This window comes from Homarus americanus, unplaced genomic scaffold (assembly GCF_018991925.1).
Source record: "Homarus americanus isolate GMGI-L3 unplaced genomic scaffold, GMGI_Hamer_2.0 scaffold10694, whole genome shotgun sequence".
NCBI classification, from domain to species: domain Eukaryota; kingdom Metazoa; phylum Arthropoda; class Malacostraca; order Decapoda; family Nephropidae; genus Homarus; species Homarus americanus.
The window spans coordinates 1-12544 of NW_024714582.1; the positions used below are offsets into that span (position 1 = coordinate 1).

Below are 12544 nucleotides of genomic sequence, written 5' to 3' on the forward strand. Positions count from 1 at the left end.
TCTGTTCTTACTGTTCTTGTTCTCGTCTCTGTTGTTCTTTGTTATCTCTGTAGTTGGTCTCGTCTGTTCTTGCTATTTCTTGTTCTCGCCTCTGTTGTTCTTTGTTATCTCTGTAAGTTGGTCTCATCTCTAATTCTTTTCTTCTTGTTCTCGCCTCTGTTCTTGTTGCATCCTGTAGTTGGTCTCATCTCTGTTCTTACTATTTCTTGTTCTCGTCTCTGTTGTTCTTTGTTATCTCTTAGTTGGTCTCGTCTCTATTCTTGCTGTTCTTGTTCTCGTCTCTGTTGTTCTTTGTTATCTCTGTAGTTGGTCTCGTCTCTGTTCTTGCTGTTCTTGTTCTCGCCTCTGTTTGTTCTTTGGTCTCGTCTCTCCATTCTCATCTATTTCTCTGTTTGGTCTCGTCTCTGTTCTTGCTTCTTATTTCTTTCGCCTCTGTTGTTCTTTGTTATCTCTGGAGTTGGGTCTCGTCTCTGTTCTTGTTTCTTGTTCTCGCCTCTGTTGTTCTTTGTTGCATCTCTGCTTAGTTGGTCTCGTCTCTGTTCATTACTGTTCTTTGTTTCTCGCCTCTATTTACATTTCTTTGTTATCTCTGTAGTTGGTCGTCTCTGTTCTTGCTGTTCTTGTTCTCGCCTCTGTTTGATATTTTGTTGTCTCTGGGTTGGTCGTCTCTGTTCTTGCTGTTCTTGTTCTCGTCTCTGTTCTTTATTATCTCCTGTAGATTGGTCTCGTCTCTGTTCACTGTTCTTGTTCTCGTCTCTGTTGTTCTTTGTTATCTCTGTGGTTAGTCGTCTCTGTTCTTGCTGTTCTTGATATAAATCTCTGTTGTTCTTTGTTATCTCTGTAGTTGGTCTCGTCTCTGTTCTTACTGTTCTTGTTCTCGCCTCTGTTGTTGTTCTTTGTTATCTCTGTAGTTGGTCTCGTCTCTGTTCTTACTGTTCTTGTTCTCGCCTCTGTTGTTCTTGTTATCTCTAGCAGATTGGTCTCGTCTCTGTTCTTGCTGTTCTGTTCTCGTCTCTGTTGTTTCTTTGTTATCTCAGTGGTTGGTCTCGTCTCTGTTCTTTACTGTTCTTGTTCTCGCCTCTGTTGTTCTTTATTTATCTCTGCCGTTAAGTCTCGTTTCTGTTCTTGCTGTTCTTGTTCTCGTCTCTGTTGTTCTTTGTTATCTCTGTAGTTGGTCTCGTCTCTGTTCTTACTGTTCTCGCCTCCTGTTGTTCTTTATTTGCTCTCTGTAGTTGGTCTCGTCTCTGTTCTTACTGTTTCTTGTTCTCGCTCTGTTGTTCTTTGTTATCTCTTCTTAGTTATTCTCGTCTCTGTTACACTGTTCTTGTTCTCGCCTCTGTTGTTCTTTGTTATCTCTATGGTTGGTCTCGTCTCTGTTCTTGCTGTTCTTGTTCTCGTCTCTGTTGTTCTTTATTTATCCTCTGTGAAAGTTGAGGGTCTCGTCTCTGTTCTTACTGTTCTTGTTCTCGCCTCTGTTGTTCTTTGTTATCTCTGTAGTTGGTCTCGTCTCTGTTCTTTGCTGTTCTTGTTCTCGTCTCTGTTGTTCCTTTGTTATCTCTGTAGTTGGTCTCGTCTCTGTTCTTACTGTTCTTGTTCTCGCCTCTGTTTGTTCTTTTGTTATCTCTGTAGTTGGTCTCGTCTCTGTTCTTACTGTTTTGCGTTCGCCTCATTTGTTCTTCTGTTATCTCTGGGTTGGTCTCGTCTCTGTTCTTGCTGTTCTTGTTCTTTCGCCTCTGTTGTTCTTTGTTATCTCTGTAGATTGGTCTCGTCTCTGTTCTTACTGTTCTTGTTCTCGCCTCTGTTATTTCTTTGTTATCTCTGTAGTTAGTATGCGTCTCTGTTCTTTTCTTCTTGTTCTCGCCTCTGTTGTTCTTTGTTGCTCTGCAGTTGATAATCCTCCTGTTCTTACTGTTCTTGTTCTCGCCTCTGTTGTTCTTTATTGCTCTCTGTAGTTGGTCTCGTCTCTGTTCTTACTGTTCTTGTTCTCGCCTCTGTTGTTCTTTGTTATCTCTGTAGTTGGTCTCGTCTCTGTTCTTACTGTTCTTGTTCTCGCCTCTGTTCTTTGTTATCTCTGTAGTTGGTCTCGTCTCTGTTCTTGCTATTCTTGTTCTCGCCTCTGTTGTTCTTCGTATCTCTGTAGTTGGTCTCGTCTCTGTTCTTGCTGTTCTTGTTCTCGCCTCTGTTGTTCTTTGTTGTCTCAGGTTGGTCTTCGTCTCTGTTCTTGCTGTTCTTGTTCTCTCGTCTCTGTTGATGCTTTGTTATCTCTGTAGTTGGTCTCGTCTCTGTTCTTACTGTTCTTGTTCTACGTCTCTGTTGTTCTTTGTTATCTCTCTGTAGTTGGTCTCGTCTCTGTTCTTACTGTTCTTGTTCTCGTCTCTGTTGTTCTTTGTTATCTCTCTGTAGTTGGTCTCATCTCTGTTCTTACTGTTCTTGTTCTCGTCTCTGTTGTTCTTTATTGTATCTCTCTGTAGTTGGTCGTCTCTGTTCTTACTATTTCTTGTTTCTCGTCTCTATTTGTTCTTTGTTATCTCAGTAGTTGGTCTCGTCTGTTCTTTTCATTCTTGTTCTCGCCTCTGTTGTTCTTTGTTATCTCTTAACAGATTGGTCTCGTCTCTGTTCTTGCTGTTCTTGTTCTCGCCTCTTTGTTGTTCTTTGTTATCTCTGTAGTTGGGTCTCATCTCTGTTTCTTACTGTTCTTGTTCTCGCCTCTGTTGTTCTTTATTTATCTCTGTAGTTGGTCTCGTCTCTGTTCTTGCTGTTCTTGTTCTGTCTCTGTTGTTTCTTTATTTATCTCTGTAGTTGGTCTCGTCTCTATTCTTACTGTTCTTGTTTCTCGTCTCTGTTGTTCTTTGTTATCTCTGTAGTTGGTCGTCTCTATTTCTTACTGTTCTTGTTTCTCGTCTCTGTTGTTCTTTGGTATCTCTTAGTTGGTCTCGTCTCTGTTCTTGCTGTTCTTGTTCTCATCTCTGTTGTTCTTTGTTATCTCTGTAGTTGGTCTCGTCTCTGACTCTTGCCTTTGTTCTCGTCTCTATTTGTTCTTTATCTCTGTAGTTGGTCTCGTCTCTGTTCTTGCTGTTCTGTTCTCGTCTCTGTTTGTTCTTTGTTATCTCAGTAGTTGGTCTCGTCTCTGTTCTTACTGTTCTTGTTCTACTCGCCTCTGTTGTTCTTTATCTCTGTAGTTGGTCTCGTCTCTGTTCTTACTGTTCTTGTTCTCGTCTCTGTTGTTCTTTGTTATCTCTGTAGTTGGCGGTCTCGTCTCTGTTCTTACTGTTCTTGTTCTCGTCTCTGTTGTTCTTTTGTTATCTCCAATGCGTTGGTCTCGTCTCTGTTCTTGCTGTTCTTGTTCTCGTCTCTGTTGTTCTGTTATCTCTGTAGTTGGTCTCGTCTCTGTTCTTACTGTTCTTGTTCTCGTCTCTGTTGTTCTTTGTTATCTCTGTAGTTGGTCTCGTCTCTGTTCTTGCTGTTCTTGTTCTCCTTATAAACATTATTTATTATCTCTGTAGTTGGTCCTAATCTATTTCTTCCTGTTCTTATTCTCGCCTCTGTTGTTCTTTGTTATCTCTGTAGTTGGTCTCGTCTCTGTTCTTGCTGTTCTTGTTCTCGCCTCTGTTGTTCTTTGTTATCTCTGTAGTTGGTCTCGTCTCTGTTCTTGCTGTTCTTGTTCTCGCCTCTGTTGTTCTTTGTTATCTCTGTGGGTGGGTCTCGTCTCTGTTCTTACTGTTCTTGTTCTACTTTCTGTTGTTCTTTGTTATCTCTGTAGTTGGTCTCGTCTTTCTGTTCTTGCTGTTCTTGTTCTCGTCTCTGTTGTTCTTTGTTATCTCTAATAGTTAGGTCTCGTCTCTGTTCTTACTGTTCTTGTTCTCGCCTCTATTTGTTCTTTGTTATCTCTGGTTGGTCGCTGTTCTTGTTCTCGCCTCTGTTGTTCTTTGGTCTCTCTCTCTTCTTTTTCTCTGTTTGGTCTCGTCTCTGTTCTTGCTTCTTTTTCTTCGCCTCTGTTGTTCTTTGTTATCTCTGGAGTTGGTCTCGTCTCTGTTCTTGTTTCTTGTTCTCGCCTCTGTTGTTCTTTGTTATCTCTGTAGTTGGTCTCGTCTCTGTTCTTACTGTTCTTGTTCTCGCCTCTATTGTTCTTTGTTATCTCTGTAGTTGGTCGTCTCTGTTCTTGCTGTTCTTGTTCTCGCCTCTGTTTGTTTTTTGTTATCTCTGGGTTGGTCGTCTCTGTTCTTGCTGTTCTTGTTCTCGTCTCTGTTCTTTATTATTCCTGTAGTTGGTCTCGTCTCTGTTCGCTGTTCTTGTTCTCGTCTCTGTTGTTCTTTGTTATCTCTGTAGTTGGTCGTCTCTGTTCTTGCTGTTCTTGTTCTCGTCTCTGTTGTTCTTTGTTATCTCTGTAGTTGGTCTCGTCTCTGTTCTTACTGTTCTTGTTCTCGCCTCTGTTGTTCTTTGTTATCTCTGTAGTTGGTCTCGTCTCTGTTCTTACTGTTCTTGTTCTCGCCTCTGTTGTTCTTGTTATCTCTGTAGTTGGTCTCGTCTCTGTTCTTGCTGTTCTTGTTCTCGTCTCTGTTGTTTCTTTGTTATCTCAGTAGTTGGTCTCGTCTCTGTTCTTGCTGTTCTTGTTCTCGCCTCTGTTGTTCTTTGTTATCTCTGTAGTTGGTCTCGTCTCTGTTCTTGCTGTTCTTGTTCTCGTGTTTGTTATTCACCCCGACGTTGACCTTCTGAAGAAACGTATGACAAAACGAACCATGTAATAATTTTCTCGGTATGGTGACTCGCAGTACCGCTTACATAACCTAACCTAACCTAACCTAACAACAAAGAATGAGAGAGAGAGAGAGAGAGAGAGAGAGAGAGGGAGAGAGAGAGAGAGAGAGAATACGTACAAATTTTATCAGAAAAATTAGGTGTGAAACTTTAAGTGTTAAGAATCTCTATTAGGACATAAAGTCTCTCAGTATTGGGGCCTATTAGGACATAAAGTCTCTCAGTATTGGGGCCTATTAGGACATAAAGTCTCTCAGTATTGGAGGCCATTCCACCACACAAGTACAACAACACTTGACAGCCGCCTCCTTCCCCTCCGACAATCACACGTGGCTTTTACTATGTCGTCATATGAGCCTGGGGGAATGAAATAAGCTACTGTCAACACACACACACAGAGAACGATCTGGTAAAATTTCCGTCTCAAGAGGAACTTTCGGTAAACGATCCAACCTTTAGTGTTACACAATTATGTTTATATTGTAATGATATTGTATTTAGGGTTAAACTAAACTGAACTAAACTAAACGGTAATGAACTAAACTAAACCGTGCTTAACTAAACTACACTGTATTGAACTAAACTAAACGGTAATGAACTAAACGGTAATGAACTAAACTAAACCGTGCTTAACTAAACTACACTGTAATGAACCAAACTAAACGGTAATGAACTAAACTAAACCGTGCTTAACTAAACTACACTGTAATGAACCAAACTAAACGGTAATGAACCAAACTAAACTGTAATGAACCAAACTAAACGGTAATGAACCAAACTAAACTGTAATCAACCAAACTAAACTGTAATGAACCAAACTAATCGGTAATGAACCAAACTGAACATTAATGAACCAAACTAAGCATAATGAACCAAACTAAGCGGTAATGAACCAAACTACACTATATTAGAACCAAACTAAAAAGGGTAATAGATTCCAAACTAAGCTGTAATGAACCAAAAACTGACTGTAATGAACCAAACTAAACGGTAATGAACTAAACTAAGCGTGCTTAACTAAACTACACTGTAATGAACCAAACTAAACTGTAATGAACTAAACTAAACTGTAATGAACCAAACTAAACGGTAATGAACCAAACTAAACTGTAATGAACCAAACTGAACGGTAATGAACCAAACTAAACTGTAATGAACTAAACTAAACGGTAATGAACCAAACTAAACGGTAATGAACCAAACTAAACTGTAATGAACCAAAGTAAACGGTAATGAACCAAACTAAACTGTAATCAACCAAACTAAACTGTAATGAACCAAACTAATCGGTAATGAACTATAATATACAGGAAATAAAACGTTAAAGCTTACAATGTCTCACGTAGACAAAATGTGACACCATCTTCAACTCATATGAATTTAATGTTTTTCCTAGAATTATTCTCTACACTGACGTGGTGAACGAACAACACTGTGACGCTATTCTGACGTTAACAGTGTGACGTTATACAGTACTGACGTTAACAATGTGACGTTATACAATACTGACGTTAACAATGTGACGTTATACAATACTGACGTTAACAATGACAATAAAACAAAATAATCATCGAGTTTGTATATTGGAAAGACACCAACTAAACCCTGCGTGTGTGTGTGTGTGTGTGTGTGTGTGTGTGTGTGTGTGTGTGTGTGTGTGTGTGTGTGTGTGTGTGTGTGTGTGTATGTGTGTGTGTGTGTGTGTGTGTGTGTGTGACTGTGTGTGTGTGTGTGTGTGTGTGTGTGTGTGTGTGTGTGTGTGTGTGTGTGTGTGTGTGTGTGTGTTACGGTACCCACTAATACGTTTCATAAATAACTCTGTCTAACACATCTTTTCCTTCCTCTTTTTTTCGTTAAGAATTCCCTGAACATCGACACAACATTCACAAATTACTATACGAAATTCGCTTCAAACAAAAATTACTATTCAGTTACTGGGATGATTCACACAGCCACTAAAGTCTCGGTAAACTGCTGGTACAGGCTCTCTGTATAGTGCTGGTACAGAATCTCGGTATAGTGCTGGTACAGGCTCTCGGTAAAGTGCTGGTACAGGCTCTCGGTAAAGTGCTGGTACAGAATCTCGGTATAATGCTGGTACAGTTCCTTTCGGTATAGTGCTGGTACAGGCTCTCGGTATAGCGCTGGTACAGTTCCTCTCGGTATAGTGCTGGTACAGGCTCTCGGTATAGTGCTGGTACAGTCCTCTCGGAATAGTGCTGGTACAGGCTCTCGGTATAGTGCTGGTACAAATCCTCTCAGTATAGTGCTGGTACAGGCTGTCGGTATAGTGCTGGTACAGGCTCTCGGTAAAGTGCTGGTACAGATCCTCCCGGTATAGTGCTGGTACAGAATCTCGGTATAGTGCTGGTACAGTCCTTTTCGGTATAGTTGCTGGTACAGATCCTCTCGGTATGGTGCTGGCTACAGATCCTCTCGGTATAGTGCTGGTACAGAATCTCGGTATAGTGTTGGTACAGATCCCTTCAGTATATAGTGCTGGTACAGATCCTCTCGGTAGTGTTGGTACAGGTCCTCTCGGTATAGTGCTGGTGCAGACCCCCCAGTATAGTGCTGGTACAGGTCCTCGGTATAGTGCTGGTACAGTCCTCTCGGTATAGTGCTAGTACAGGCTCTCGGTATAGTGCTGGTGACAGTCCTCTCGGTATAGTGCTGGTACAGTCCTCTCGGTATAGTGCTAGTACAGGCTCGGTATAGTGCTGGTACAGGCTCTCGGTATAGTGCTGGTACAGGCCTTCAGTATAGTGCTGGTACAGGCTCTCGGTATAGCGCTGGTACAGTTCCTCTCAGTATAGTGCTGGTACAGGCTCGGTATAGTGCTGGTACAGGCTCGGTATAGTGCTGGTACAGATCCTCTCAGTATAGTGCTGGTACAGGCTCGGTATAGCGCTGGTAACAGTTCCTCTCAGTATAGTGCTGGTACAGGCCTCGGTATAGTGCTGGTACAGTCCTCTCGGTATAGTGCTGGTACAGGCTCGGTATAGTGCTGGTACAGTTCCTCTTGGTAGTGCTGGTACAGTTCTCTCGGTATAGTGCTGGTACAAATCCCTCAGTATAGTGCTGGTACAGGCCTCGGTATAGTGCTGGTACAGATCATCTCGGCTTCACCTTTTCAACGCTGGTCATACAATGAAAAGATTCCACGTAAGAAAATCGTAGTAAATGATGTCCGGAAAAAAATAGCTTCAATTACACTGACACTCTATCTTACCGACACTCGGGCCCAAGATTTATCGATGAGAGAGTGATAGAAAGAAACGGAGAGAGGAAAGAGATACTCAGAGTGAACCAGAGAGAAATAATGTTGAAGTTAGTTTGGGAAAGAAAGAGTGAGAGATTGTCAAAGAGTGAGAGAAATCTAGAAGAACAAAAAAGAGTAAAAACATCTTCTTACCACGCTCTTCAAAAAGTCTAGCTCGTCTATTTTACGTAACCTTAATCAGCTTAACCCACCTCTTGTCAGGATCTGTTTTGTTACGTTCATGATTTTATTCTCTGTTATGTGGAGTCAAGCATCGCTGAACTACCTGATGCGCACTATCCTCCCTACACCCCTCTGGAAGAAGCTATCGAGCATCAATTTCATTCCAAATTAGTGAAACATCTCACTTAACCCCAGCAGAAAGATCACTACTTGCACTACCACCGAGGCTGGAGGAATGGGATTGACCAATCCAGAGGAGATTGCTGCCACCAAACATCAAAACCCAGTTAACCTCACGGCAGCCCTCATGGACCACATAATAGCCCAGAAAGCAACAGGGGAGGTGGATACCAGTGAAGTAAACAAGATTAGAAGGTCCATTACGACAGAACGACAGCATGGCCAATTGATAAGTTGCAGCAACTGTTGCTCCAAGTACCAGAGATTTAAAATAAAAAGTAGCTACAGCGCAGGAGGTGGGCGCTCGAGCTGGTTAACTACGTTACCGATAAGGGCAATGGTTTCAGTCTTAACAAACAAGAATTTACAGATGCCAATGCTCTACGGTACGGTCGGCTAGTAGAAGGTTTGCCCCTCCCACGGTGTGGCTCTTCCTATGACGGCGATCACGCCATGGTGTAAGAAAGGGCTTCATATGCATGAGGCATGACGAAGTAAAGGGACCTACAGCAAAAAGCAAGGAAGGAAATCTGCCGGGATGTCATGTAGAACCGACCCTCCTTCCATTGATAGTGAGATCTTCCAACATAGGACTTCAACCCAGTCCTGATGCGTACATAGAGGAACGAGAACGACAAGAGAAGGGCGTATGGGAGAGAATCCAAAACATTGATCAAGGCAGCTTCACCCTCTAGTGTTCACAACCTGGTGGATGGGACCAAGTGCAAGATGTTTCTACGCAGACCTGCGGAGGTGATTCCAGTAGCAGCAGTCCAGAAGTTTCGTTACAGCCTGGATGAGATGTCGACTGTCCTTCTCTCCTCCTGGTCGGCTTTCTCCGCCTCAGGGGAACGAGAGCTTCTGCCCCAACTCCAACAACTGCCGCAGATATTGACATATGAGGCTACAGTCACTGAATGCCGCATAGATCTGCGGCTCAACTAATTTAACACAGATAGGATAGCTACTTGTATTAGGATATTAAATATTAAGGTAATTAAATGGTGGCGAAGGTGGCTATTGGGGAGGCTGGAGGCCACGTTATTAAAAAAAAAGTAGTAGTAGTGGTAGTAGTAGTAGTAGAGTTTGGGTGTTGTAGTAGTAATAGAGATCTGATGTATTAGTAGTATAGTAATAGTAGTAGTAGCACTATTAGTCTTATCATTACCAACATTAACATTATATAATGATAATTTCAACATAATTAAGATAATAAAATATAACACCACAGGTAAACGGGTTAAAATGTAATATTAGAAACAGAGAGAGTGATGTGAGTGTGTGTGTGTGTGTGTGTGTGTGTGTGTGTGTGTGTGTGTGTGTGTGTGTGTGTGTGTGTGCAAGGTTCCTTAATCACCACATAAACCTCAGCAGCCTCACCCAAAGGCAGGCAGGTCACGACATAAGCTCACAATAGAAGTCTTTGACGCCGTCGATAACACATCTTTAAGTAGTAAGAGAGAGAGAGAGAGAGAGCTACCGTTAGTGACGCACTTTATACCTCGTCTCTACTCTATAAGGGGGGCGGCTCTCCGGTCCCTTGACCTACGAATCTTTGATAAGTCAGGCATCCCAGGTTAATAAACTAGGGCTTATTGATTGATTCGTTCTTCTCTGTGAAAATAATTGAACTTGTTGGTGCACAACCTTTGATGAGTCGGTCTCAGTTTGCGTATGCGATATTTTTTGTTTTCTTTTTGTGGTGGAATGTTTATCGTCTCAATAACCAACAAATCAAGGATTTTTTAATCTGTTGTATTACGAATTACATATAGCATACTTTTTGTTTCTTTCTTTGATTAAAGAACGCCTCTCCACTTATTCATTCACCCCATCCACTAATCACCAAAATGACATAGACCACAAAAAAAAAAATGTTATTACTATGATTATTTCAGCATTACTGACTATGCTTTTATCACCCAGAGCTGAGAACCCTGTGCGTAGTTGTGAGGGGAACAAAGAGAAACTCCAATGTGAGGGAAGTGAAAGAAAATATATATTGAAGGATAGGTGTCAGTGGAAGCGTAGGAGGTTATGAAATAATTCCGATTCCCATCAGTATTCACCCAAATATATGATACATGGTGGGGGAACGACATACACCACACGTGATGGTGGGGCATGCTTACACCATACAGATGGTGGAAATACTAAATCGTAAAATAATCAATAATTCTCTCATATACATGCTCTCACTTGATAAGAAAATACTTAATCCCCCTCATACCAAGGAAATTAAACTCGTCTGGGGTGTACTCAACACAAGAGGTGTATTCAACAATGTTTACATTCACGTAATACCTACATCAAGATCACTCCTATACCATCTTTCCACTTAACCGGCACAAGCACAAGGGCCTCCAAGGCGTGAATTTGTTTAAGGTAAGAAGCTGTCGCCAACACAACAAACCACACCCTGTTAACGAGCTGCATGACCCAGTCGTCAAGAATAGTCCGAGAAGACTGGACAACTCGCCAACTGCACTGGCTAACCATTACCCCCGGAGCACGAACAACAAATCGATTAACATCCAGGACCCAATCACATGCTGGGTAGACAGAGGCAAATAGCAAAGAACTCTGCCTATAGGATCACCCTGCCCGGGATCGAACTCAGGTTCACTAGCTTGCGAGGTGAGCATGCTGACCATTACACCACAGATACAAATAGCTGATTGGTTCCCTGAGCGTCTTATCGCCCCCAGGACTGCGCGTGTATAAGCGCGTATTTATACGACCTTTTATGATAAGTTATTAAACATTTCTTGACATCCTCTCTGAAGTGCTAATACCTTAGAAATCATTTTGCATTTTGATAGTTTAGATATTTAACATTGTTTTAGATAATAACAGATCTGCTTAACAATTATGAACAGTTTGAATTTTCTATGAACCAATCAGCTATTTGTATAGAAAAGAGGCGTGGCTTACGGGCCAGAATAGCGTGGAAATACTATAGCTTATTTTACCATAACCCAACCTAACCAAACTTAACCCACAATTAACTTAACCAAACTTAACCAAATCCTAACCCAATCTAACCACACACCAAACCCAACTTAACAATCTAACATAACATACGCCAGGACGGCTAATTCGAGCGATATAAGCTGGAGGGGTTTAATCTTCGGTGATCCGAGATACCATGTATATATATCGCACCAAATATTCTGGAGGTATTTTATTACAAAACGATATTGTGATGCTGACCTTTGACCTCAACCGTTAAAAATGAAGAGATGGTGTTCTGTGTAAAGTCTGTGTCAACTTAACATATAGATTTTGGGAAAGTATCGTGTACAGTATACGTTTAGTGGACACTGAATATACTGTGATATATTATGCCTGAATTTCATGTACTGTGTGGCAACAATTTTTAGTAGCATACAAGTGATCAAGGGCCCTTTGTGCCGGTGAAAGTTTGAACGCTTGTGACAGCGTACAGCGAATGAGGGTGCGCCAAGTCCATAGACTTGCATCGTTTTCCAGTGTAAATAAATGGTTAATTAATGCCTTCCTAAAGAAAACCATCGACATGGGACCAGGTTTGTTCCACTCTACGAATTTTTTGCGATTTTCCACCAAGTTTGATGAAAAACGATTGTGCCAGCTTGGCTGCCCAGAACAGACAGACAGACACACACACGGCTATTCCTATAGTATATTAGATTAGAACACGTGACTTTGACTACTGACTCCCTGACCTTCACAAATTAGTATGTTGTATGTATTATCAGGAAGAGTTTGGTCACTCCGAGATCCTATCACCCGTCACAGAACGCCTCTGGTGTTTACTCAATACGCACGCAGCAGCTTCTACCTGCTCATGGCCAGGCATCTACTCTTCAGACGATGTGCAGGTGAGTCACACGTCTTCCACCGTCAGTTGAGAACCAGAAGGAAAGTAGCCAAGAGCTTATTGTGTCAGACCATTTTCGCCGTGTGCTTCCTGCCAACGCACGTCTTTCTCTTGTGGTTCTACTTTGACCCTCAGGCCAGTGGATGTGTATTCTCCCATGCTAGCCCATGCGTATAATGGACAGACAGCTGTCATGCTTAGGCTGGCTGACGACATAACGTTGTTATCACCTCTAAGAAATATCAACAAATTGATCCGTGACTTATGGTCGCTAAATACGTAACCGAACGAAGCACACTGAT

The 12544-nt window shown here is 41.8% G+C and overlaps 2 protein-coding genes across 2 annotated transcripts; both read right to left on the reverse strand.

Annotated features, from left to right (window-relative positions):
* Positions 1-566: 566 nt before the first annotated feature.
* On the reverse strand, positions 567-2964 carry LOC121879116 (vicilin-like seed storage protein At2g18540). The gene is made up of 4 exons (XM_042385651.1): positions 2886-2964; positions 2039-2264; positions 1456-1881; positions 567-819 (listed from the first exon to the last, which is right to left on the reverse strand). Exons 1-4 carry the CDS (start codon positions 2962-2964, stop codon positions 567-569), a joined length of 984 nt encoding a protein of 327 aa, XP_042241585.1.
* Positions 2965-3133: 169 nt separating this feature from the next.
* Positions 3134-12401, reverse strand: LOC121879117 (vicilin-like seed storage protein At2g18540). The gene is made up of 5 exons (XM_042385667.1): positions 12345-12401; positions 4618-4709; positions 4411-4554; positions 3851-4229; positions 3134-3352 (listed from the first exon to the last, which is right to left on the reverse strand). Exons 1-5 carry the CDS (start codon positions 12399-12401, stop codon positions 3134-3136), a joined length of 891 nt encoding a protein of 296 aa, XP_042241601.1.
* Positions 12402-12544: the final 143 nt, after the last annotated feature.

Excerpts from the sequence above, each read along its gene's own strand:
- LOC121879116 (XM_042385651.1), bottom strand. The coding sequence starts at position 2,964 with ATGAGAACAAGAACAGCAAGAACAGAGACGAGACCAACTAAGAGATAC. Across the intron at positions 2,265-2,885 it reads AGAGACGAGAAACAAGAACA|AGATAACAAAGCATCAACAG; the intron begins GTAAGAAATAGA and ends GACCAACTACAG. Across the intron at positions 1,882-2,038 it reads CAGAGGCGAGAACAAGAACA|AGCAACAAAGAACAACAGAG; the intron begins GTAAGAACAGAG and ends TATCAACTGCAG.
- LOC121879117 (XM_042385667.1), bottom strand. The coding sequence starts at position 12,401 with ATGGGAGAATACACATCCACTGGCCTGAGGGTCAAAGTAGAACCACAA. Across the intron at positions 4,555-4,617 it reads GATAACAAAGAACAACAGAG|AGACGAGAACAAGAACAGCA; the intron begins GCGAGAACAAGA and ends AAGAAACAACAG. Across the intron at positions 3,353-3,850 it reads TAGAGGCGAGAACAAGAACA|AGACGAGAACAAGAACAGCA; the intron begins GTAAGAACAGAG and ends ACAGAACAACAG.